This window comes from Pleurodeles waltl, chromosome 1_2 (genome assembly GCF_031143425.1).
Source record: "Pleurodeles waltl isolate 20211129_DDA chromosome 1_2, aPleWal1.hap1.20221129, whole genome shotgun sequence".
NCBI classification, from domain to species: domain Eukaryota; kingdom Metazoa; phylum Chordata; class Amphibia; order Caudata; family Salamandridae; genus Pleurodeles; species Pleurodeles waltl.
Window position 1 is genome coordinate 881,887,770 of NC_090437.1, and position 25,916 is coordinate 881,913,685.

Sequence of the window (25,916 nt, forward strand, 5' to 3'; positions counted from 1 at the left end):
AAACTCTTATGCTATATTTAATGTGTTTATGCAAAGTCTATTAAGTATTTGGTATATTTCAGTCTTTTAGTAAACTTACCTTCAGAGGTACTGGGAATCTCTGATGTGGCAATTGTGCTGAAGCCTTCCACGCATTCTTGTTCAAAAGTTGTTTTTCTACAAGTTCCTTAAGTGCAGTGGTGAATCAGGCAGTGTGGAGACCTCCCCTTGTTGCTCTGGCCCCAGCTAAATGTCCTGCTACCATCTCCTTTGTCGTGGATCTGAGATCATATAATTTTTACGGATCTCTTTGTTCATCTACATGTGACTTCCACTGCATTTATTTTCTGCTCCATTGCTATTCATATTATTTTTTTGACAATCTACCACTACAAGGGATGCCTTTCCAAACAAGTGATCATGGTGGGCAACACATTCCTCTGCACATATCTCCAGTTCTTTTTCTGACAATGTTAGTGGAGTTTTCTGGCTCCCATCTTGATATTTTCAAGAACTTCCGGGGTAGATTGAGAATGGATTCTCACGCTTCCAGCAACTAGCCACATCCAGGAAGTAGTTCACCAATTAACAGTGGAGAGAGGTCATCAGAAAGAAGCAGAAGTATACTTGTGAGAAGGTTTGCTATTTAGGTAATCAATATTTGGGATTCCCTAAATATTGAACCAAATTAATGCTAAAATGCTAATTCAACTGCAACTAATTTCATACATTTCAGACTGTGATTACCAAATTGTGAATAAAAAAAAATACCAAATCCAGACGTCGGTCACTAGTGTACTCTCACACACTTGTATAGGTGAGCAACAATATTTTAAATTACCACATTACTGAAATGTTTGTATATTCTTCATAATGTTCTTTATTATGTTGCGACGGGTTTTACCAGAACTTCGTACTTTAGTGTGGGACAGAAGGCACCTTAACTGAGAAGATTAATAAAACTTGTCTATTGGTGGGAAAATCTCTTTTGAGGGTGAAATGGCTACAGGCTCTCAGATGCTGGGACCAGACAGGTATGTTGACCCTAGAAAATATTATTGATATTGGCACATTTAAGGCTTCTGAAGATTTGCTTGCAGAATAGGAGCAATAAGCCAACGAGGTGGACCGCTATTGGCAGAATATATATTTTCAACTGCATTGCACTCGATTATGTCCACATTCCTGGCTCTACTACATTTTAACAGAATAATTTGAAATGGGAGCAACATCAGCAGTCCACTAAATGTGTTCTATAATATACCCGATTGCTTGGGTCGACGGAGGGGGAAAAATAATAATAATAATAAAAAATAATAAAAAATAAAAAAATAGAAGGAACCTGGCAAACGCAGAAAATGTGGACTAGGAAGCAGCACTGATGCACTCACACAGACCAAACCTTTACTCGATACCTAAAAATGCAAAACAAGGCTAAATCATTAAGCAAAACACAACATACTTATTAAGTCTAGACTACAGTAAGGCTCTGGTGCTTCATTCAGTTACTGGGGTTGAGGTTGGCAAAAAAGTAGGAACAATGTGAGGATGGAATGTGTATTAATGTTTCAACACAGAAGCAGAATATGTTTGAAGTTAGGTGTTTTTAAGGTGCATTGATGAGAACATTTGTAAATCGCTGTGTATCATTTAAAAATTATTTTTTTGTTACTTTAACAAATGTAGTATTTCTGTGTTGTGGCAATTATTATTGCAGTGATACTAAGTAAGATTTCCAACTACACATTACAAGTAAAACAACAACACTGATACCAGATGACAGTGGTGCAATTAGTACACAGCTCCTCAGGACTGATATCAAAATTTTTCTTTTGCCTGAAAATATAAACAGGTTTTGTAGCGGCTTACTCTGTATTGAAATGAAGCAGGACCAAGTTCTTTGAAACACTCGTCTCCTTCGTAGATGGAACGCAACGCTTCCAGTTCCATCTGAAAAACAATATAATTGTTTTCAAAATATCAAAGTAACAAAAATGTAAATGCCTTGTACTGTAAAAATGTAACAAAGAAAGTTAGTGTTGAAGGTCATAACTTAAAATGGGGCATGTTTCAAAATAAAGCAAAGGGAAAACTCTGAATTGCCACATGTGGTAGGGTTAAATTACCTGGTGGTAGTTCCACATACAACCCATTTACTTTAGGACAACATGTTCAGTACAGAAACAACTACCAAAGTAACTGTCTACAGTAGACTAACCGTTGCATCATTGCCTAAACTTTATCTTTCACCTTAATCCGCAGTTCAGTCCAAGATAATTTTCTACAAATACAGGCCATTTACATGTTGCCCCATATTTATTTTTAGGTGATGTTTATTTTGCTGCAGTTTACATAAACAAATACTTGAAGTATAGAACAAGAATCAGTCTGCAGAAACAGCAAGTTAATTACTAGTGTGCCAGTTCTGCTGGATGTCATAAAAGGAGTACGAAAATATTCATTTTATTAGTGTTATATGCTAATGCATTATTTGCTTTATTAAAAAAAAAATTGACTGTAGAATATTAAGGTTTTGTAATCATCTTTCTGAAATGTTCCAACAAAGGCCATGACTGCAATTAAAATGATTAAGATTTGTTTATTGTTATTAGACATAATGTAGAGCTCCTACCACGTAAGATGAGGGCCTAACTTAGCTGCCCACACCATTCGTCCCCACAACCATACCCAGACCTAGACCACACTAGCACACATGCAACATCCTCAAAACACACAGACCCAATTTCACTTACATCCCATTAACCACCATACATCTTCAACACACACACACGCACTCTCTCTCCAACTCATGCTCTGCAATACACTATGCTCCAGACATTGCAAGCCCCATTGCCTATCCGATTCTTAAAGGCTACAGAATTGAGTGTGTGGACTGCATTCCTAAAAAGGGAGGAAACTTCACTGTCGTGCTTAGGTTCTCCTGATCTTGCACCCTAGGCAATAACTCCTTGAACTCTTCACATGCCACTTACTACTCTCTGCAACTTGGCCTGTCACCTTCCACCATATCAACAGGTTGGACAGAACAAGGACTTCAGACATTTTTGGATCTCCGTAGACTGGTGCAATGCTCTCTAAATCTTCTTCACTAAAAAAAAATACAGATGGGCATGTTCTTTGAAGAGGATATCCTACTCGTGTTTCATCAGTGCTCCACTTTACCAAGACAGACTTACTAAAGTTTGGCAAGAATATACAATAACGAGTCCAAAGAATATGGATATATTCAAACTCAAACTATTATGTAATGCTTATTTGTATGGTGTGCATATAGCTTGTGAAGGGGGTATGCTATCACCTGAATTAGGGGGTGGTGGGGAGCTGCCCTGTATGGTTCCTTCATAAGACCCTCGTTTTCAGTTTCTTGCAGAACTTAAAGATGGAACTTGCAGCTCTGATGTGGTGGGGGAGGTTGTTGCACAAGCCCTGGCTAGATATATATCCTACTGGCGGTCGACAGTAAGTAGTTATAGTTAGGACCTCGTTTCCATAGGAAAAAAAGTGTTTTTTGACTTGCCTATATCTTTGACACAGTTTGGCAAATCTTCAGTACATTTTCAAAAAAAACAATTCCACCCAAGACCCTTGTTGTGCATGAAACGTTTTAGGGTGATCTGTCAAATAGGGGCCAAGAAAAGTGTATTTCCCATGTTAATTCCCAAAGAGGTTTTAGACACAACTATAGTCTGAACCGCTGAACTGAATTACACCACATTTGGCATAAAGGTAGCTCTCTTGGTCAAGAAACCATCCTTTCTTACTTGGTGTAAATCTCCTCAGTAGTTTGAGATATTAAAATATAATCAAATGTGTATGTCTAGAGGTGTGAAGGCTTCGGGAAACCTGCTGTGCTCGTGCAGAGATCTGATTGGCTGCCAACACTTCAACTAGGAAGTGTTGGCATCCATTTTGAGACTCTGTTTCAGCCCAGCCTCAAAACAAAATGAAAAAAGAAAAGGGAGCAGGGTACTTTTACCCTAACCCCCTAGCCTTGGTGCAGGGGTACCCATGGTCCCCCTAGGCAAAAAGCTTTTTTTTTTTTTTTTTAAACTCAGAGAAATTTGTGAATATTTGAAACTGTCGCTGAGATTTAAAAAAAAAAAAAAAAAAAAAAAAAAAAACACACAACACACACAAGCATGGTCTCCCGCACTTGCTTTCAAGTCTGCCTCTGGGACAGCCAGGTCTCAGGAGCACTGTGGGATAGGAGGGGGGGGGGGTGTGCACAAGGCCCCCCAACCCCATCCCAGGGCTGATAGAAGGCCCATTGGCCACCACCTCCCCAGGGCTATGGGGTATAAATATGCTGGCGCCACGTGCCCCTCCAACCCCGAGCCCCAGAAACCACCACCTCCCCGGGGCTTAATTAATAATAATATAATAGAGAGTGGTGTGGACCCCCTCACCTACGGGCCCTGGGGACCACCACCACCCTGGATCTATGATCATAAAGTATGCGTGGGTAGCACCCCAGGGACCACCACCTCCCCAGGGCTAAATTAATAATGTAAAGGGGAGTGTTGCGGACCCCTCCCTCCCCCTTGCTCCAGGGACCTCCACCTCCCTGGGGCAACATATAGATTTAATGGGGGGTGGGTCCTGCAAGAACCCCCGGGCGCTGGGACCACCACCTCACTGGTGGTGAAGTAAATTTAGAAGTATGAGGGGGCCATGTGCCCACCTACCCCGTGCACCACCACCTCTCGAGGGTAACATAAATGAAAATTAAAAAAAAAATAGTGTCCGCCACCCCCCAGGGCTACAATTACATATAAGAAGGGGGTCTGTTGTAGCCCCAGGGACCTCCACCTCCCTGGGGCAAAATTTAAAAGATGGAGGGGGGTTCTTCTTGGAGCCATAGATGGCTCAGAGGACTGCCATTCCCCCAGGGCCGGCTGATGGTACCTCCTGAGATGCCCACCCTTGGGAGGTAGCAGTTTGCGTTTGCTCAAGCAAAAGCAAACATAACTCCGCTTTCAGCAACCAGAAGTTGGCAAACTGCTCTCACTTGCTGGAAGCAGAATTGTTATCTCTTTTGAAAACATTGCTCCGGCACGCAGGTAGCTGCTGTTTAAAGAAGTTTCCTGCCTGCGGGAGCAATGCCGACTCACACAGCAGACAGCTGGGACCGCGTGAGCCTTGGACGCTCCCCCGCAGTCCCCGAGATGAACAAAAATGAAAAAGAAAAAAAATATATTTTCAAGGTGGAACTGCAAATGTGCAGTTCCACTTTGAAAGGTTACCTGGTGAAGACGCTCGAGGAACAATAACACTGACAAAGTTACAGACACACAAGATCACTGGAGACCTTACTACAGTGTACATTAAGCAGCTATAGTGTAGGAGATGCACTATACATGTAACCAGCGAGGTAGCATTTACTAATTACTCAGTAGAAAGTACTCCAGTTGGGTAGACATTTTGCAGAAAATTTCTTCTTGGATAAATAGGCATGGCAGGATTCACTCTGGCACAATGCTCATTTCACAGAAATTAAACCTCAAGGGAAAGCACTTACAGAAATTAACAAAGCTGGTGCTCAAGTTGAAGCTCCACTTCTGTAAAGTACTAATCATCCAAATTTCTAGCGCATGGTCAAGGCAAAGCAAGTGTTTTTTTCTGCATTTTCACCTTGACAAGAAATCTGTAAACTTTGGAGGTGTTTGCATCCTTGCTTTTTTTTTTGCGGAATCTCTCAAGTAGTGACTGTTATGAGTTCTTTCTTTCATGTCAACTGTTTCTGAGAGCCAACCCCCTGCTGTGCACAGACAGAGGCCATGCGCAGCGCAAGATTGGGTGGTTATAGGGGGATGGCCGCAGGCCCTGCAGCCAACCCCCCCCTCGCGCATGGCCAAAGGGTGGTTTCCCCAAAAAATGTTAATAGAAATATTACATTGATATTATCAGTGATGTTATCAAAGATTTCATAAGTGCTGGAATATGTGGGGTAATTAGCAGTGCATGGAGAGTGTGCGAGTTATAGGTACTTTAGGGCATGAGTTTTAGCTACTTGAAATAACTAACTATAACTGCTGAATTTCTATGGTTTTGAAACTTTAGAATGTGAGCCTAAGTGTATAAATATATATACATTTTGAATTTTCTCAAAAACGAAGGGATGGGTTTACACCATATGGGGAGAGAGAGAAAAAAAAAAAAAAAAAAAAACACCTTTTTGGGTAAAGATCTAGCTTTTTGCCAAATTTTGTGTAAGTCAGTTCAGCTTTTCTGTTGGACCACCTCAAAACTTAACAAAGGAGTGAAGTTTTTGTGGAAAGCTAGGTGAAGATTCATCAAACTGCACCGAAGTTACTGGCAAACCAAAAACTCCATTTCACATGGAAACCTCGACCAAACACCCTAATATTGCTTCACATATAACGCTGCACTCTCAGAGGTAAACATGGCAATCTTCATTTGTTGAAAAAGACTCCTTATTGCAAATAGGGAGTTATCCTCTTTACATTTTGCCAGTAGAGTGAAGGCTGCCTAGGAAAGGCAATGTTCTATTGGGCTGTAATTGTAAAGGTCTTGATGGCCCAGGTTTGTTTTCTTTAACATTGGGCAAATATATGCATTTTTAAGTCTTGGGGAGTTAACGAGCTGGTAATCAGTGTTCGGACTGGGGTGGCCGATGAAGTTGTTAGAAGAAAGTTTTTGAAGCTTTGTAGGGGACAAAGGTCAGAAGGGCAACTGGCTGACCTCCAGGGATTAACAAGACCCTAAATTGTGGCTGGTGAAAGCTCTGAAAGAGAGCAGAGGCTGTGTTACCTTTCTCCTGGAGGGACTTTCTGGAAGAGGGTTTGTGCAGTTTTTATGCTTAAAATATGAATCCAGCGTGCATGCTTTTGCTTTGTAACTTGTGCCAGTCTAGTTTGTGATAAAATTACTAAGAAATGGGATGGGATCCTTCAATTAATTTTAGATAGTGAAATTCTGCAAGCAATTTAAAAACAATCTTTGAGGCATTTTGTGTATTGGATTCTACCTGAATAATAACTTTTTTGATTGATGGCTTGTACCTGTTATGTCAGTGAAGGCATATTTGGCCTTGAGAGTTGTTGAGTCAAGCCTGTGGAAGCTTTGCGATTTAATTGTTTTTAGCTTTTGTAAATATTCATTCATCCAAGAGGCTTTATTTTACATTTTGATGTTTTCTGTTGGATTACTATAACAAATTTCCATCCAGAGAGTTTTTAACTAAATTTATTATGCTCAGATCTGTGTTGGAAGTACAGTGAGTTTCTAGGTCCTCCAAAATCAGCTTATTTCAAGATAGATGTAGTTATTGGTAAAAACGAGTTTAGGCAAGATGAGTTGTAGCATCTTGTGTTGGAAAGCAAACAGGACAGGTAGTGGTTTGACCAGGTGATGGAGTAATCCTTAGATATGCAATTAAGTCTAGGTTAACAAAAATTACATCTAAATTATGTCATACGATGGGTGTGTTTGGGAATGAGCTGTTGTAGGTTCAGCAAGTCTAGGTCTGTGAAGCAGAATAGGTTTGTCAGACCATATGTTCAAGTCATCAAGGATATATAAGTTTGAATATTTGATAAATAGATTTCAAACTACGTGTAGGAAGTTATTTGGGAACGTTCCATTGCTGGGTGGTTGTCTGTACAGAAGGAGAAAGTTACAGGTAAAGGCTGGGGTAGAGTTGCATTGGACGAGGAGGGCTTCATAACCCTGTAAGTGAACATCGCCAGCTTTGGTGGGAATTGTTGTGTCCTCAACTAGGACAGCTAAGCAGCCTCCCCTTTTGCCTGTACAGTTTTTGTAACAGTCATGTCTTATGCACTTGCATCACTCCCTCTGTTGGAAAATTGTAATTACTTCTTCCAAAAGCATTAGAAACGACACTGTAGTCTAATGAGACTCCATCTAAAAAATGTACAACAAACAAACAATCATTGTGGATTTAGTTTTCTTCAAGCATATAGTTACCCTTTGTAACATCAAAAGCACATGGTGTACAGTACATTGAAGTGCCAAAACACCCTTAGCGTAGCATTAGCATGCATGCAAAAGGAGTTCAAGAACATAAATAACATTTATATATGTAAAGTCAAGTTCAGGAACACAATTACACAAAAACAAAAGCGTGTTGGAGCAAAATACTCTTGGTGCAATATCATCACTTTAGAATCACATTTAGGCACATAAGCAAATTTAGAAATGTTTCCCTCACCTCCTGCTACTCTCTCACAGGATAAAGGAGGATACTTCAGTGCATGACCCTCACACGTTCAGTAACTACAATTCTCCTGCCTTTCTATGAATACGCCAATGCCAAATATATGCAAATCACTTCTGATGTTAATGAATGCTGAACTCCATGGTTGTGAAATAGCTGTACACACCACAAAGTGACTGTGTAGGCAGAATTTAACAATACTAATCATATTTGTACAGTAGCCCTATAGAAACATTAGGGACAACTCATTTCACTTTCACTTTGCACCCACACAGATTTTCTATGAAATCCTTGGAAGTCAATGCCTTTGAATTAAAATATATTAATAGACGCTGGGTTAAAAAGACATTTGACAGGCAAATCAGTTGAGCTTGACATAAAAACATTTACCTTCAAACAGTCATAATTTTGCCATGTTGACTCTTCCCATTAAAGTCATACCCTTTTGGATAATCTTTATAATTTACTTGAAAGACATCTTCGTAGTTTGTTTGCATGTACATTAGATATCTTAATTGATTAACCCAATTCATTGGCAGGGTCATTAGAATCATGCGATTCTGCAGCTGTGATGTTTTCTGCATAATTATGACTTTGCCTCAATTGCTCTATAATACTTGCTACGTAATCTGTAGCTTTTAACGAACAAAATTTGTTTTTAGCGCAAACAGATAAAATGTTACTAACCATACAGTGATACATATTGCCATACAGTGGAAAGCTCTTCGGAAAGGTTGGCTTTTTAAATTTAAGCTGCTTTTTGCTGTATTTGGGTGTTAAATTGGGACTAATGAGCAGTAACTGAAAGGTAAACAGTTAGTTTTTGTAAAGTGTGTGCCCTCGATGGTAAATCCTGTAGAGCTTCTTATATGGTAACTTTGATCCTTTTGAGATAGAACTCAAACATGTTGTGGAAATCTTACAATTATAGCAAAGAGTGTGGCTTGATCAGCAAGATCATCATAAACGTCAGTTATACTGGAAATATTGATGTTTCCGTATTGCATAATTCCAGTCGCCCTGGTCGTGGAAAGAGAGTAGCAATGATCATTAAACACCATGATCAGTGCAACATACAGGCATACTGTATCATTTCATGGAAAAGCTGCTTAACTTGGGAACCTCTGAGCATAATTTGAAGACCACTGCACTAAGACAATACACTCAAAACGACAGATCACAAATATTCAGTTATTTTTTAATGTCATATGGGAAGCAAATATCCTGAGGCCATTGGAGAGTGGATCCCACATTCTCATGGCTCAGCATGTAATTATGAAGGCCAAGGATCTGCACTAGTGAAAGCCTGATGTCTCCATAGGAACTTGCAGAGCTCTGATTTGACCAAAGCCTGCTTCCACCATAAAGGAATGAAAGGTCATTATCTGCTACCTTAAATATAGCAAATTATGTTTTACAACCTTGCCTAGAGCCAGTTGTTCACCATGATAAACTACCTTAGATGTGAAGCAGAACAGCTCTCTGTGACCTTAGCCATGAAAGGACGGCCCAAAATAAGAAACGGGTTGCTGATATTGCCTAGGCCAGTCAAGAGCATCACTCTTGGAAGGGAAATCACCAAGTTTGTCCAGTAAGGAAGAACGTGTTTAGGTTGTTGCTAAGCACTGCCACAGAAGGGTCAGTGGAGTAATTGGAAAGTTTAAAATCATAGCAGAGATGACATAAACCTAACAAAACCTTTTCAGAGCAAGCTAAACAAAAGAGGGTTTCCTTGTGCAGGAAGTAATAGATTGAAAATTGGAAGATGGAGTTAAATGCGGTTAATGTTTACAGTGAAAACCTGTGTCAATGTTGTGTTTTAGCTACTTGACTAGGAATAAAAAGGTACAGAAGAGTTGAGATTTTGACATTGTAATAAATGTCATAAAGTTGTTTGGGGCCCACCTTACTTGAATCTAGCTGGGCTTCGAAGAAGATTGGTCTTGAAATGTGTTTTTATACACTCTTTAAAGATAAAACGTTCTGCAAAAATTGAACTGAGGGGTTTAAGCACCATTTCTACTCTAAGATGCCTCAACATGTGTCGCCTAGCAGAACTCATGACAAAAGTACTGGCTTGAATTTTTATTGCTCAGGTGAAAGAAGTTGTTAAACATGTCTGCCATTAGTATGTCATAGTTGGAGGTGGGGGGGATTTGCTGCAGTCTAATAGTTACTGTTACAGAAAGGGTGTTACTTTTGCACATTTAAGCATGCAGGTATTGAAACAATATTTCTTCTCTGATAATATTTCTTACACTATGATTGGAATACAAGCTTAGAAATAAGCAGAAATCCTAGATCCCCAAACTGATGAGATGAATGTGCTTTGGTTCCATAGCCCACGTATGATTTTTTAGCAGACCAGTAAGCTAATTTTGTATGAACTAAAGGAGGAACTTTATTTGTAAAAGGTCAGATCAATTGAACAGCAAGAGATCATCAACCCATTAGCTACCACTTCGGACATAATGTAGATCGGAATAAAGCCACTGCCTAGAACAGATTTGAAAAGTGTGATATTAGGTCACAAAAAGGAAAGAACCAAAGTGGGCAAACAGTTTTTAACTCTAGTTCAGAGAGAAGAGGTAAAGTTCACTCAGGGAGATACTACTAGAACAGGGAACCAATCAGGTAGTCATATGCTTAATTCACTGCTTGACAACATGGAGTTATCTACAGAATGGTAAAAGATAGTTTGGTTTCTCTGCATGAAAAGGGGACAGAGGTGATTTCCACCACAGACGCTGAGAAGTGGAGTGGAGAGGTTTGAATGCAGCAGCAGCGGAAGGGTGGGGGGTTTGGAGGATTACAGCTATTTCACTGCATGAGCCTAGGGACAGTCTCAAATAGACTAAGTTGGTACCTAATTTGTCTTTCAATACACAGTTTATGTAACACTGTTTATGCAGGTTTAAGGAAGCATCATTTTTTTATTTTTAAGTTTCATACGTGTCTTTCATGCCAATAAATAAAAGGTAAGTCTACATGTTTTCAATAACAGCAAGTTCACCTATCACATAACAGGGGTTGCAAAATCATAAAAATGTTACCCGAACTACAGGTCTAGTGACTTGAAAAATCTACTCGACCTTACTAAATGCTCTTGAACCATAAACTGGTCTCAAATTGTGTGATCCTAGGCTAGTATTTTATTTAACCAAGCTGCCTTTTTCTTAATTATCACTTATGAGAACACCTTCAAATATATGAGTTAAGCATGTCTGCTGTACAAAACGTGTTTGAGTAATGGACTAAACTTCTGCCTCATGTGTAATAAGAAGTTAGCCCACATATGGTAAACATGACCCCTAATTTGACTCCTAGTTCACTAATAGCATTGTCAACTAGGGCAGAGGCAGTAATGTTTTTCACTTCATGTTTAAAAAGTCTCACTTTTAATGAATATATTACTAAAGCATACTGCTATAGCGCACTGTCATTTACAAACAGCATATTTTCCATTGAAATGGCCACACAATTTCCAACTAACATGCACTTTTACTGATAAAATATATAGCGTACAAGCGATAATGTGTTGAAATAAGGGTTCCGCAAATATTTATCATTTGCGCATCAACAACTAAACTGTTCTGATTTGTTTTAATCCCATTAAAGTCTGTTTCTATTACACTTGAGAAATACAAAAAAATAGCTTTCTAAACTTCTCAAATATTTTCAAATAGATGCACATTTCATTTACAAACTATTTAAATGTTGGGCGCTAGGAAAAAAAACTGACATCCTGCAGACTTTCATTTTACACCAGTGTCCCCCTGCATGACTTCACACAGTTCACTTTAAAAAAATCTCTAACTTTGCAGTCAGAGAAAGAAAAGTAAAAAACAATATCTAGGCTAAAGCAAGCAGCAATTTGTAAGAAGAATTAAGCTAACATGTGACCTCTGTCTTTGAATTCACAGCAAATATGACAAGATAAAAATAACATTTAAAGTCCTCTTTACTGATCTTTCACTTTCTCAACAGAAAGGGCCAATAAGCCCTAAAAACATTTCATCCTGATCAAATCTGCCTTGCCATAGTGAGTGGGCAAGTAGAATTTTTGATGCCTGCATTATGTCCGATATTGATGCCCGTTAAGTGTGGGGACAGGCCCTCCGGTGGGGGGTCGGCACCAGGCTGTGGCCAAAAAGCATTATGCTTGTTAGACCTGGACTTCCACCAACTTATTGCCTGCCTCCCTCCCGTTTTTCTGATCCCACTTTTGCTGGTCTTAGGACTCCCCAAGCTGGGAACATGTGTCAAAAGGGTAGGGACTCCAAATACTCTTGAAAACCCCCACCCCCAATAATCACACTGTAGATACTTTTATAGATTATCAAGGCCTGTCTGACCGGAACAGTATGCTTGGCATTGGAGCCGGCTTTAGGGCGGTGAGAGAGAAAGAGAGAGAGGTTTTGTCCAGGGGGGAGTTTTGACTCACCATAAAGTAGCACAAAGTGTTGATATGCCTGCTGTAAAGAACAGAACTGTATTTTATGTGGTTAGCGGAGTGGATTTGTAAAGCCAGGTTGGCATTCCCACAATCACTCCTACAATTATTATTGCACACACAATACCTAATATAAGACTCAACCAACCACACACTTTACCCTTTTTGTTACTACCTCTATTATGAGCCATGTCTGTAAAGAATCAGATAGCAACCCAACAATCAACTTGAGGACGATATAAAGCTTTTTTTTTTTTCCTTTTCTTTCTTTTTTTTTCTTCTTCTTCTTTTCTTTGATGCAAAAGTCTTTCTCTCTGCGTATATTTACAGTGTTTCACTCACTTCAGGACTCCTTTGTCAAATCAGGTTAGCAGCTAGTCACAATCAGTTTTTCAAAGTCAAATCAGGTTATCAGTGTCTTATCCGGTAATTTATAAGTCTCTTTTCTTTAGTTTTCTTTTCATTTTTCGATTTTAACAAAGTATTTTTCTTTTAGTTACTTCAGGTACCGTAGTATTGGCCTGGTACTTCTCGACCAAAACAGAACGCTAAGAATTCTTGTTGCCATTCAGATGTTGTTGACGGTTTGGCCCTTTGGGGCCCTAGGACGGAGAATCATTGTTTAGACTGTTTTTCTGTGATAATGCAAATTGGAGGTATGATGTGTTTCTAAATTCACCATGACTTTCCCGGGATCTCGGAGCCTGCCTAAGTGAGTTGGGAATGTTCTTGGCGTCAGTGTGTATGGTATAGGGTTTTGCGCTTGCTCAACTTATGCCTTTTTGCAGGTGATTGTGAAATCTGTGTGTATTTAGGCCAGGTAAATGTTGTTTTAGTAGGAGTGGGCGTACTCCATAGTATGAGAGTAGGGAAGTCGGCGTACTTCATATGAGAGAGTCGCTTTTGTGCTCAATGACGCTCGTCATCACACAAACCTTTCCCTTTGACCTTTCACTTTAATTTTTCACCTTACGCATAATGCGCATTTCAACATCTTGTCCCTTGTGTGAACTCTCCCAAATTTCATTAACATTTTCTCCCTTTCATTTTCCTCATTCCTTTTACTTCTCTTTGTCCAATTTCTTTTAATTTTCTCATTAATTTTGCATGCTCCCCATAATCCTAATAGACAGGCCATAACAATAGACCCCCTAATATTTTTGCAAGTACCCCATTCCAAATATTGCTAAACCAGCTCCCTACTCTGGCAATTCCTTTTCCAAATTTCTCCCACACTCCAGGTTCCTTCAAGCCCTTCAAATCTGCGCTATCCTTAGTTAAGTTAGTAAGCATACCTCTAATCTTTTTACTATTGTCCGGTATAAATGAGCAACAATGACGCTTGTTGAGCATCTTGAAGACTCCACCACTCTTTGCTAAAAGAATGTCTAAAGCAAGCCGATTTTGAAGAGTCATAGCTCTTTCTGCAGCAAGTTCAGTATCCATCATGAGTATATCCCCTGTCAAATTTGTCAGCATGTTATCCACAATAGTAGACAACCTTTGAATCTTTATGGAGTTCAAGAATGTTTATGAATTAAGGTGTGATACTGCTGCATAGAAACTATAATAATAGCAATTTGCTTAAACGTGCACTCAAATTGTGACCACGAAGAGTGGCCACCAATGTATACGCAAACTAATAATGCTGATCAAAATGTTTATGTTACGTTAAATTAAGTTTATATTAACATTTGCGTTATTAAATCTGTATTGAAAACCTCATAGGCCTTAAGTTAGCATGAGCCAGAGTTTAGCTGCCTGGCTCTCATATTAAATGCATTTTTCTATTTTTCAGTGTGCTGACTCACAGGGTAAATGACCCTGCAAGTTCTTTTTGGAAGATGAATGTAGCCATGTAGATCTGTTTCCCACTGCTTCTCATCGTCACACCGGATATGCCACCTCTGAAGACGTCAATTATGAAGACCAATCAAAGACGTGTAAACCAATATGGGGTGAAGATTAGGATTACTTAATGTACTTTGTGATGGGTTAAAGATAGTGGGGTATAGAAAATGTCCAATAGAATTTTGGGGGAATGTACTACGAAAAAGGGATAAAAACCCATGTCACAGAGAGGTCATTGAGGTGGGTTAGGGAGTGCTATTGATTTTATCCAGAAACTCTGTCACTCTGTTTGGTGACTTGAGATTTTATTAAAACCATCCTTGCCCTTAGTTTATCCATTTACACTTCCCTCCTTATGAGGGAAGTGCCCTTTTTGCCCCTTAGCTGAGTTCTGATTGATGGCGATCTGACTGATGTCCTGAAGTCGAAGACTGAACCTGTGCGCTGACCTAATCCTTGGAGAGTAATTATGACAATGCATTTGTAATTTGTCTGTTTGCTTTTCCTTTCTAGGTACCAACTGCTTACTTTTGACAGAGACCTTAGCTTAATGTTTTCCAAATTGGTGTTCTAAATTGTTTTGCATGAAGCCCAACATGCTAATGCTAATCAGTGGTTAGGACAGGTGTTCACCTAAACTGACGCAAATAGACAAACGACCAAGACTATGCTTTGTTGAACTGACGCGATATTGACACTCTGCCAATCTTGATCTATGTTCACACTGTGTTATGTTCTAATGTTTGTGATTCTTGTTTTAATGAAATCTTATCAAAGTTGTCATATTGTGACTATGCTATTATGTTTCTTGGTTTTGAGGTTAACACATCTGCTCTTAGATTGTAACTAATAGGGAATAAAACTCATAACATTCTACTAAACTGGTGTGGTTATTCATGGCTGCAAGGTCATGGTAGAGTTTTGAATTGATTAATGACTTTGACTAAAGTGAAATGCATTGTTGTGATAAATATTGATTGACATATTGATTAGCTATCTCATCCTACGGTGTCTCTCAACTTGGTCAAAAGAGTCATTGGCCTAAAACGAGTCCTGATGTGTAATAAAATATCATAAAAGGACGCGTTATCACAATCGCTATAAAACACAAAAGAAATGTATGTGAGGGAGGGGCTATGGAGAGATGAGGGGCACTTTTGCCAACTGGTATTGAGGGAATCCGAGGAGGTGGTCATGGAGTGGGGGGTGCCAAAAAAGATAGCTGCACCGGGCACCACCAGCGCTAAAGACAGCCGTGCTTGGCATCATGTATTTAACTGCATTTTTAAAAACAGCAAAAGATCTTAACTACAATGTTTAATAAGTCTAGACCTGTTTAAACATTGCCAATGAAAAAGAATAATTGTGAATAACATGGAGGGAGATTAGATGATTTTGTTTTTCACGGGGGAGGGGTGGCCGCCATTAAAAAGTTTGAAGACCATTTGTCTCTAGAAATATACGATTCCTTTTACAGCTGAAGCACTAGCTTTGTGCAGCGGCTACAGTACTCAACTGAGCTGCAAAACCAATGTGAATACTCACACCTAGTAACAATACAGTGGTGTCTCTAGGAGTGACATTTCAGGGGTGAACGTAATGTACAATAGATAAACGTGCAGTGACCACTTAATAAGGTACACATATATTTGAAATGTTTAAATGTGGATTTGTGTGTGCATCTTTCTATTGCTTAAATGTACATATACAAATATTCATAAGAAGGCATTTTTAAAACAACAATTTTAAGCAACCAACACTGCTCTGCATTGAAATGTATTTGAGCTGTTCACTATGGACTAAACTTTAAAGTAGCATACGTTGGCCCCAGCTGGGCATAAATAGTTCTTGTTATGTTTGCATGCTGGCCCTAGTCATTTCAAAAGGGCTTCGGCTGCATACATGCCAATATTTTTGGAACAAATAACACTCAATACTTTGTGACGTGTGGGCATTGCAACTAGAACGCACGTTCACAAAGCAGGTTTCTTGGTACTGGGTGTAAAGATTCGAAGGTGTATGAACGTTCTCCATGTTTTCTTAAACATCACGGATGTCTGCATGGCAAAGATGAAGCATGCTCCTTCCAGGTGACTTGCACTGGAAACAGGAATGCTTGAGGATTAAGAAAGTGAAAAAACAACTACAAATATAAAGGTTGACGTTCTTTGGGATGTAAATGCGGTAATGTTATCAAAATTAGAGACGGCTAGCACCGAAGACACTGAAACTGGCAGGCTTGTAAGAGACAGGGCAGACGATCACCCCCCTGCATTCCACAGACCGTCGGGGGACACAGCTCTGATTCCGTCAGCTTTACGCACTGAGACTCTTAGGATACTAATTTCTCGCGCTCACCTCCTGATCCTCGTTGGCCGTCATGCTGCTGCAGCTACAAAACCTCCTGCTTGAGGGGTGGGAGAAGCTCCCTTTCTCAAAGCTGTACGCACAGCAACCTGCACCGCACGCTTCCCTTAGTCCAGATTGCTTGTGGTTACGTCACCACGCTAAAATTAGAAACAGAAATGGGACTGGCAAAAATGTATTTCACTCTTCGCAAAGGTCTCGACTAACAATAAAAAGATAATTCGATTCAAGCTCACACAATACCAGTTTTGATAGCACATTCAATTTCTGAGCAAAATATACCAACCTTTAAAACCTTTATAAGATTTAGACATAAACTGAAATAACGATATATTGATAGAAGAACTAAAATCAATATTAATCATCCAGGACATTAATATTTCTAACTATTTATAAAGATGTATGCTCAGAAAAGTTCCGAACACTTCCCATGGCAACACGCTTACACTTTAACACCCATTGGGTTTTGTTTGTAGACCGGATCTCGGGACCATTCCAATGTCCATGCTGCTTGTATCGCCCCTTCCAGACCTCGCCCATTTTACTGTCACTAAACTAAAGAGAAGGCGGGTCCTAACCTGAACCCGTGTGCAGTGATTGGGTGCTTGAATGCCAGGCAAAGCCTTCCTTGCTTTTCTGCTTTGACTGCAGCTAGCTTGACCCTGCTGTGAATCCGTAGATGTCCAGCATCGGCGTTTCTTTCCTGGTGCTGGATGGAGCTAGTAAACACAGCCTGTGACAGGTATTCAGGCAGCGGGTACCCGAGACCTTCCCCCTCAACTTTCGAGGGTCTTACTACGACTGTACTGTTTGTTAGTTTCAGTGCCCGCGATATTGTGGTTTGCGTACCCAAGTCCTTTCTGTCTTATCTACTCTTTGATGATGCCTGGTGGTGGTTATGCGCTTTTAGCCAACCAACGACTTTCGAAATTTATAAGAACCCTTCTTGCTATTCCTCAGTGATCCTGAAACTAACATGCGATCTCCCCCAGGGTGGATATAGTTACAGTTGCGGTGCAATACTGTATAGCAATGTTTATATATGCTCTATAGATGCCAGAGTTGGGTTCTATTTAGAGTCTGAATGTTGTTATTAGTATTCCATCAGTGGAAAACATTATTGCGAATGTACAGTACCTTTCCGCCTACTGCTCGTTGTGGTTCTTATGTTGATGGTGAGCTGACTATAATAACTGTTTAGAGGTGAGCAAGCCATTTACGGGAAGATCGGATCACGAGTCCTACTTGCCTCTTAATAGCTAAAACACGAATCGAATGTTCTAGAGGGGTTGGTGGGCTGAGAGTCGGAGACAGAATTACTTCATCTGTGCTTGGCCAGTGCAGGCGCGAGGTCAGTAACATAGATTGCCACATGTCACGCTACTATGTCACAAAGTTAATTTTTTTTATTGTGTGGTTGATTAAAACAATTACAAATAGAATGAATGTCAAGCAATTTAAGAGAAATGTAAATCAATAACCATTTTATAATACGGTTATTAACCGATATTGTGTGTGTGTGTGCAGTTGAATAAGAAAAAGGACAAAATAAAACGGTATTCCATGCTACGTGATTGCCTATTGCCAAAACTGCAGGTAAAAATATAAAACCGTAGAACACTTGCATATCTGTCAGATTTAAAACTCATTCAGTGATAGTGAGCATGAGCTAATAATTTAGACGCCTAAGGGGTGGAAATGACTATTTAGATTGTTCTATTATAAAGCCATGACAGAAGCAGCGACCTCCTTCCAATAGTAGCAAAAACTGCGTGGAGTGAAAGGTGCATTTCACGTGTTGCTCTCCCAACATCAAATTGGAAAAATCTTAGTCTTGTAAAACCACGTTTCATTCTCAGCAAGAGTGCTGCCAGCAGGTGAAGTCATGTTTAATTTTGACCATACTGGTTCAGTATAGTAATAGTGTGCTTTGTCCAGGGACATGTAGAGTTGCATAGTAAAATAAGTAAGTAACAAAGGTTTATTGTTAAGTTACTTAAAACCATAACAAAAGTGAAAAGAGAAAGGAGCTACACCATTTAAAAAAGAAAATACATTTCTGATGTTACTAAATATCCGTCGAGGGATTGTACAGTCGTTTCAATTTGAGCTCCTTGGGAACTCGTTCTGAAGCTTAAAAGAGTGTTGCTACTTAAGGTTATGCTTGCTCCAGTGTGAGTTGAGCATCGCTTGTTGCCATTATAGTCCATTGTCAGGCATTGAGCTGCGAGCTAACCTCCTGTGGATCACAGGGGCGGCAGTACTGATTAATTAAATCTTGCTTTTGTAACACCTGCATTAGAAACTTCACCAAAGCACGATTCAACTGCAGGTCCCAAGGTGCAAAGCACGCCATTACTGCCTGTCTCCGTGTATTTATACTTTTTTCATTAAATTTGAATTTTACTAGGGCTTTTCGTTCTGGTGCAAGATGGATGCATGAGCAGAGGACATGGAGGAGGTCTTCCGTGTCCTTACCACGTAGGCCGCAGATAGAGTTGGTTACCTCCCTAAGCCAGGGGGCCTCATTTAAAGCAAGTGGTAGGAAACCTAGTCAATACCTTAAGAATGCATCCTTTGTACGTCTCGAGAAGCCATGGCCTAGGTATGACTGTGTTGTCAAGGACGTATAGGTGTGCAAAGTCATCCATGAATGAGACCTCCGTGAGAAAACTGCTTTGCCCTCCAGTAGTGACTGAAGCCTAAGTGATTTCCCAGCTGCTTTCTTGAAGGCGTTGTGTGGGATTGGGGTCCTCAACAAGTCGGTGAGCCCCTTCTTCTTAAGTGAATCATCTAAGTGGATTCTGAACTGGGAGGTGTTCTTGCGTTTAAGCCCTTGCCACATATGATATTTAAGAGTGCCCAGAGAGGCACCACGGACTTTGCTCCAGAAGGTCATGTAGGCAACGTGTCGAGCCAGGGATTGGTTCAACAGACCAAACTCCAGTCTCAGTTGGGCAGGTGAGGTGTATCTGGGGATGTTAAAGATCGTCCGGTAAACTTTGCTCACTGCACGGTTTAAGATGTCAGAGTCCCTGCCTCTTTGTACTTCGCTCCCGTCTGTTATTGTGGGGGAGGAGCTTGACGTTTTGCACTTTTAAGAGGGGGGGTGTACGAGGGCCCATTCAGGAGGGTTTATAGTCTTTTTAGAGATAGAGCTATGGCTAGGCTTTTTCCCATTAGGCTTTTTCTTTGGTGCGCGAAGTTCCTCGATTTGTCAACAACGACCCCAGATATGTATACTTGTCTGTTTGAACAAGTCGTGTCTCACCCCAATACCAGGCTTTCAATGGTGCCTTTGGTCTAATTGACAGTATGTGAGTTTTAGTAAAGTTTGCTGTCAAGGCATTAGTGGCTGAGTGGCGTTAAGTAGTCTCTGAAGGCCTATTTCATGTGGCTGATCAGTACAAGGCCGTCGGCGTACATGAGGCATGTTAGTTCAAGGTCCCCAATTTTGGGAGGGTGCAAGTTAGTAAGGGTGAGTGCACCTGCTAAGTCTGCTAGGTATAGATTGAACAGTGTGGGGGCCAGAACACAACCCTGTTTTAGGCCTTTGGTGGTAGGGATCCGCCTTGAGAGATGAGTGCCTGCGCCCAATTTTATCTGGACACATGTGTCTGTGTGAATGGCTATTATCAGACGTAGGAGTGGATATGGAAGCCCCCAGGTTTCAAGCTGTTTCCACAGCAAATTCCTGTCCACATGGTCAAATGCAGCCTTGAAGCGACAAAGCATAGGTGGAGCTGACGTTTCAGTGTTACAGCTTTGTCAGTTAACAGGGCAATGGCCATGATGTTCATGGTAGTGCCGGTATGTTTGGAGAATCCTGTTTGAGTCATAGGGAGTATTCCCTTTTTAGTAGACCATGCAAGCAGTTGTTCCAATAACAGGCCTGCAAAGTACTTTGCGTCGTTGTCAATTAAGGCAGTCAGACGATAGCTGTCCGGGAGCGACCTGTCCCCTGTTTTAAAGATGGGGGGGGATTATAGACCCCTTCCAGGACTGCAGGATCATTCCTGTCAGACCTATTTCTAGGTAGAGGGGTTCGAGAGTCTTTTCCCAGAAGGGACTATTGTGCTTGAAGACTGCGGGTGGGAGACCATTAGGTCCCGGGGCGCCTTCTCTCTGGCCCTTGGCTATCTTGATTTTTTTATAGTGACCGAGTCAGTGAGTAATGTGAGCGTAGTCTTTGGTGAGGGCCTGTGTGGGGGAAGACTTCCTGGCGAGAGCGTGCTTTGTGTGACCATGCTAAGTGATATTGGTCCGTTGAAATGAACTCCAAGATGTTTGGCCCAGACAGCTTCTGGTATATGCGATGTAATGGCACCATGATGTGGACTTTTGAGGTTGCATATTGTATGCCAGAAGCGTGCTCTGTTGTTACTCCTTACATCCGAGTGTAGCCTGGCGCACAAGTCTACATTGCGGCTCCTATTGATAGCCCATTTTAGCTTCTTCAGTGCCTGCTTGTGGTGCGTTAGGATTGTCAGAAGGTCTGGATTGCTTGGGCTGCCACGAAGTCGCCTTATACTGTAATTGATTTTTCTCTTTGCATCTCATAGTGCTCTTCTGTCAGCTTGTGCCAGGTGAGTTGCGGCTGCCGGAGGTGGCTGTCGCCTGTTAGTGATTGGTTCTGCAAAAATTCCACTAAGCCTCGTTGTGAGTTGTGCCTGTTTCTGCACTATGCTGTCATTGTTTGTTTCTAGTTCAAGTGCGAGATCCATTGCTGCTTTGATGACTTGATCAATGTTCGATTGCCCACATTTGACACGTTTACAGTTTGTGGTGAAGGTGGTGATGTGTGTAATATTAATTTTCTCCATTTTGGTAATCCCCAGGATGATTGACAGTTACTGTGGGCAGTGATCGCTCTCGCTCCTGTTGCCTAGCTGGAAAGAGGCTACTTGCTTGAATAATGGAAGACAAGTGAATGTTTAGTCAATTGTGGTAGAGGCTGTGGTTGAAAAATATGATGCAGCCGGAGGCGAGTCCTCAGTAAATCTGCCATTCAGGGCTCTTAGTTGTAATGATTCTAAGCCATTGAGCAAAGTCCTGTTGATCTTTGTGGGACGGCCGTGTTTATTGGCTCCTTGAATGGGAAGGTCCCAAGCGCTTGAAAGAGTAATTGTGCTTTCATCTGTTGCACATCCTAGTAGATGCAAATTGAAGTCACCTGAGACAATGATGTCGGCTATAACGCCGCTGCTTATGAAGTTCTTGAGTAGAGGAACTAGATTGTTGGCATCACTAAGTTTGAGTTTGGGATGAAGGTATGTGTTTACGAGTACTATCTTTGCTGTGGGTGGACTCGACGTGACGGCGATTGACACAATATTGATGTAGGAGGAGGTGGGGTGCAAAGGGGTGACTCTCGCCGAGTGTGCTAACGAGACATAAGTGGCCAGGCCGCCCGTGGGTGTCCGTACTTCGCCTTCCTGGTTGCTGGAGTGATGAAGTACATATAGCCCTACAAGTGATACGGTTCTTCCAGCCAGGTTTCCTGCATTAACATTTTGTCAAAAGAGCTGATGTATTGGATAAAGTCAGAGTCCAGAGCTTTGGAGAGGAGGCCGTTTACATTCCATGAGCACAGGTGGAGGGTCTCCTTTGTCAATATAGAGTCCATCTTTTTGTCTGAGGTTTGTCGCCCTTGCCTATTGCAGTTGTTGATTGTTTTTGAAAACCACCTTGAATCATTGTTGTTTGAAGAAAAGTTGGTTGAGGAGATGGATTTTTGGGGCCGTGATGTGCCCCTTGCAGTCGTGGAAGAACTTGAGAGCGCTGGAGAGCAGCCAGAGCGCTCCTGAGTACGGCGCGTGTTTCCCTGCACTGGGGGCCCGAATCAAGGGCAGGATACGGTGATAGCAGAGGAGTTGGGTAGCCAACCTCACAGTGCACGGTGATACTGAAATCCCAGTGTTCGAAGGTTGAGATTTCTCCTAGGGTTTTTTGGGTAATTAGGCTTGTCTTCCATGTGGCTTTAGTAGATTCGGGAGCAGTGGTGTTAGTTGGATGGAGAAATTCTACTGCTAGGAGATACGTTGAGTGGAGGCCGTTTGTGGAGGGAATATGTGAAAGTAGCCGAAGAATATTCCCCCTGTTTAAAATATCACCAGATCCCTTGGATTTGTAGTGAGGATTAAAGATTAGTGAGTTGGTAGTTGAGGGATCTGGTCGAGTTTTGGATTTCTGCAGTGGGTGCAGAGGGTTCCCTGGGGGGAAGTATCGTCCCTGATTCCTGCTGTTGTTTGACCAGCGGGTTGTGAAGTTTCCCGTTTGTGCATGATGTGTGGGGCTAGGAGGTGTAATAGTTACTCCCAGGATGTGCGGAGGAGGGGCCATTGGATGGACCGGGAAGGGATTGGGGGAAGTTACTTGTGTAGGTTGTCCATGACTTCGAAAAGATGAAGTTTGGGGTTCCCCGGTAAAGTCTGTCCTTTCAGCAGACCAGGGGTGGTCACTTTTGGCAGCGCTCATCTTTTTTAGTGGCCAAACTCGAGGATGGAACCACAGCAATTGTTGGTTTGGGGGCTGCTTCTGGGATCACACCATTCCCTGTGAGTCGCTTGTTGCGACCTTTCCTCCGCTGAGTGCATCTCTGTTTGTCATTGAGTTTCACCATGGCATTTCTGTCCTCAGGGCTGCCAGTAAAGGGGGTATCCCCTAAAGGTACGGGTACAGTTACTATTGGTGTCAGATTGCAAGAGTTTGCTATTGCTTGGATCTCCTGGGTGGGGCCGTTTGCTCTTTCATTGTTTTTTGTTCCCAGACCGATGGTTGTGGTCTCTAGTGGATCCCAGTGAATCTTTCCCAGCACTTGTGTGGAAAGGCCAGGTGAGGGATGCAAGTGTGGGTGCTGGCTGGGGGCTCCCATCTTTAGAGATGCGCAGAGGTTGGTTAGCATCAAAGATAGTGTGGCTAGTTTGTCTATTATGGGGCCACATGAGCAACTTGTGGGAAGGCTCATGGAATTTTCATGTGAGTTCATGTACAGGGATTTGAGGTTGCCTAGTTTCTCATCAATGCCTGCTACAATTACTGCCAAGGTGTTGAGCAGGGTTAGCTGTACATCCATTTTGTCCGATTGATAATGGAGTGCTTCAACTAGAAGCTGCATGGTGTTAAGCAGGGAAGCTCAGGCGCCATCCGTGTGCAGATTGAGATGATTTGAGGCATGGTCCTGTTCAGTTGTTGATGTGGTGCTTGTGACCAAGCTTGTTCTGACCCTTGCTCCGTCATCGGGGAACAGTTGACTAAGAAGTGGAGTGGCCACATTGTTCCTTGCTTTGTCATTTGGAAACTGCTGACTGGGCTCTGAGGTGAATCGAGTGGCTGAGGGGGAGTCTTGGGAGTATGCAACAAGCATATCTTCCCATTCTTGAGTGTTTAGGTAGGATAGAGTTTCTACGTCCGCCCCTGTTTTGAGGTCCTCTGTTTCCATAATTGTTGAAGGAGATGAAGGGGAGCGGGCCGAAGGGCCATCATTTGTTGCAGTTTCCAGGCGAGCATCATCAGGGGCCATTGAAGGTGTGGCTAGAGCGTCTGTGGGCAGCTGTCCTACCTTGTTGACAAAGTCAGGATACGCCGACTTCAATTCACGGAGAGCTAGGTGAATTTGATGGGCCGCACTCTGTTGAGGAGGAAGTCCGTCATGAATTCACTGGAGTCCATCTGGGCTCCTTGTGCACCTCTGCCCTGAATAGTTTTGGAGAGTGCCCAAAAGAATTCAAGATTGTGTTAGCTCAGGAGGCTGAGCAGGGGTTGGGCTTGAAGAAGCTCCTGTTGTCGCAGTCATTTCTTGATGGATGGCTATCTGCTGTATATGTGAGGATCGACGGTTTTAGTGATGACTGTAACCCCAGTGTGTCATTGCTATTGGAGGGGAGGGCAGGTCTATCGTTTTTTAAATAGGAGATTTTGGTGTAGACTTTCGGTTGGGAGTTGGAGGTGCAGTGTTTTTTGGATTGTACCAGGGTGTTTCTTGGTTCCAGACTGTGCCCAGCATGGGGTCTGAAGATGGATTGCTCACCTGTTCCTCCCTGGAGAGGCGCTGATTCGATTTAAATGAGGAGTGAGGCATTCTGTGCCTTGTGTTGGCAGTCCTGAGCTTGAGGTCTCCTCTTCCTTTTTCCCATTGCGATTTTGTTGGGGGGTGTCTTTCTTGTATTGCCTGACCGCATGGTCATATGCTTTCCTTCCAACACTTCCTTCGCTTTTTACCCCCCCTATGGAGCCCGCGTGTTTCAGTTGGTAGGTTGATTGTGGTGGTGATTGCGGTAGTGGAAGTGGAGATAGTGGCACAGAGGAATTGACTGTCGGCGGTTGAACTGTCACTCGTGGGTGTACTGGGCTCTGCTGTGATAGAGTCAGATGAAGGGTAAGAGTATGCAGATCTCGATGGTGCTGATGTTGCTGACTTGGTCAAGTGGGTGCGGTCACTGCACTTGCCTGATGCCAGCAGGCACTGGAGTCAGGCCAGCGCCGACTCTCCTTGCCGCCCTCTGCCTGCTTATCAGTGCCACGGGTGGCCTGACCAGGGCGTGAAGGGGGGCTTAGGAGGAGGGTCGGGAGGTCAGGTGCTCAGGAACTGAGGGCTCTCGCCTCTGAGGGGACACAGGCGGCAAGGCGCAAGGCAAGTTTCCAGAGGCAGGGGTGGGGGGGGGTAAGGACCCCGACCGCAAGGAGGTGGGAGGAGGGGTGGGAGAGTCGGTCATCTTCAAAAGACCTAGAATTAGTCATAGCATTAGAATGTTCGTTTTATGTGGTTGCAAGTTTTTCTTTCTTTTTTTTTTTTTTATTTTTTTTTTTTTTATTTTTTTTTAGTTTTTTTTTTAAATTTGTTTTCAAGACCTAACTTCAGTCCATATTCTAGACCTAAGTGAGCCTTGTGGGCAATCTGTCAATTATGCCAAAAGTTAAAGATGTGTCCCACTTGGTATGTAGTCTGATTTGTCAGGATGGATTCAAGACGAATTTGGACTGGAGATAAGGATGAAGGAAGAATGTAAACCTGCCTGAACTGAGTGCAATGCTATATCTACAAAAGCC

General features: G+C 42.0%; 2 protein-coding genes across 2 annotated transcripts in view; one reads left to right on the forward strand and one right to left on the reverse strand.

Annotated features, from left to right (window-relative positions):
• The window catches only part of RWDD4 (RWD domain containing 4), a 51,172-nt gene extending 33,754 nt beyond the window's left edge, over nucleotides 1-17,418 (reverse strand). The window contains exons 1-3 of the mRNA XM_069199343.1: nucleotides 17,315-17,418; nucleotides 16,860-17,008; nucleotides 1,849-1,929 (exon numbers count right to left, since the gene is read on the reverse strand). Coding sequence (XP_069055444.1) covers nucleotides 1,849-1,929; nucleotides 16,860-16,883 — 105 coding nt within the window. The 5' untranslated portion in view covers nucleotides 16,884-17,008; nucleotides 17,315-17,418. The remainder of the gene's footprint in view (nucleotides 1-1,848; nucleotides 1,930-16,859; nucleotides 17,009-17,314) is intronic.
• Nucleotides 17,419-17,480: 62 nt separating this feature from the next.
• TRAPPC11 (trafficking protein particle complex subunit 11) overlaps nucleotides 17,481-25,916 on the forward strand; it is a 550,973-nt gene continuing 542,537 nt past the window's right edge. The window contains exon 1 of the mRNA XM_069199334.1: nucleotides 17,481-17,610. The gene's annotated coding sequence lies outside the window, so the exon portion shown is untranslated. The remainder of the gene's footprint in view (nucleotides 17,611-25,916) is intronic.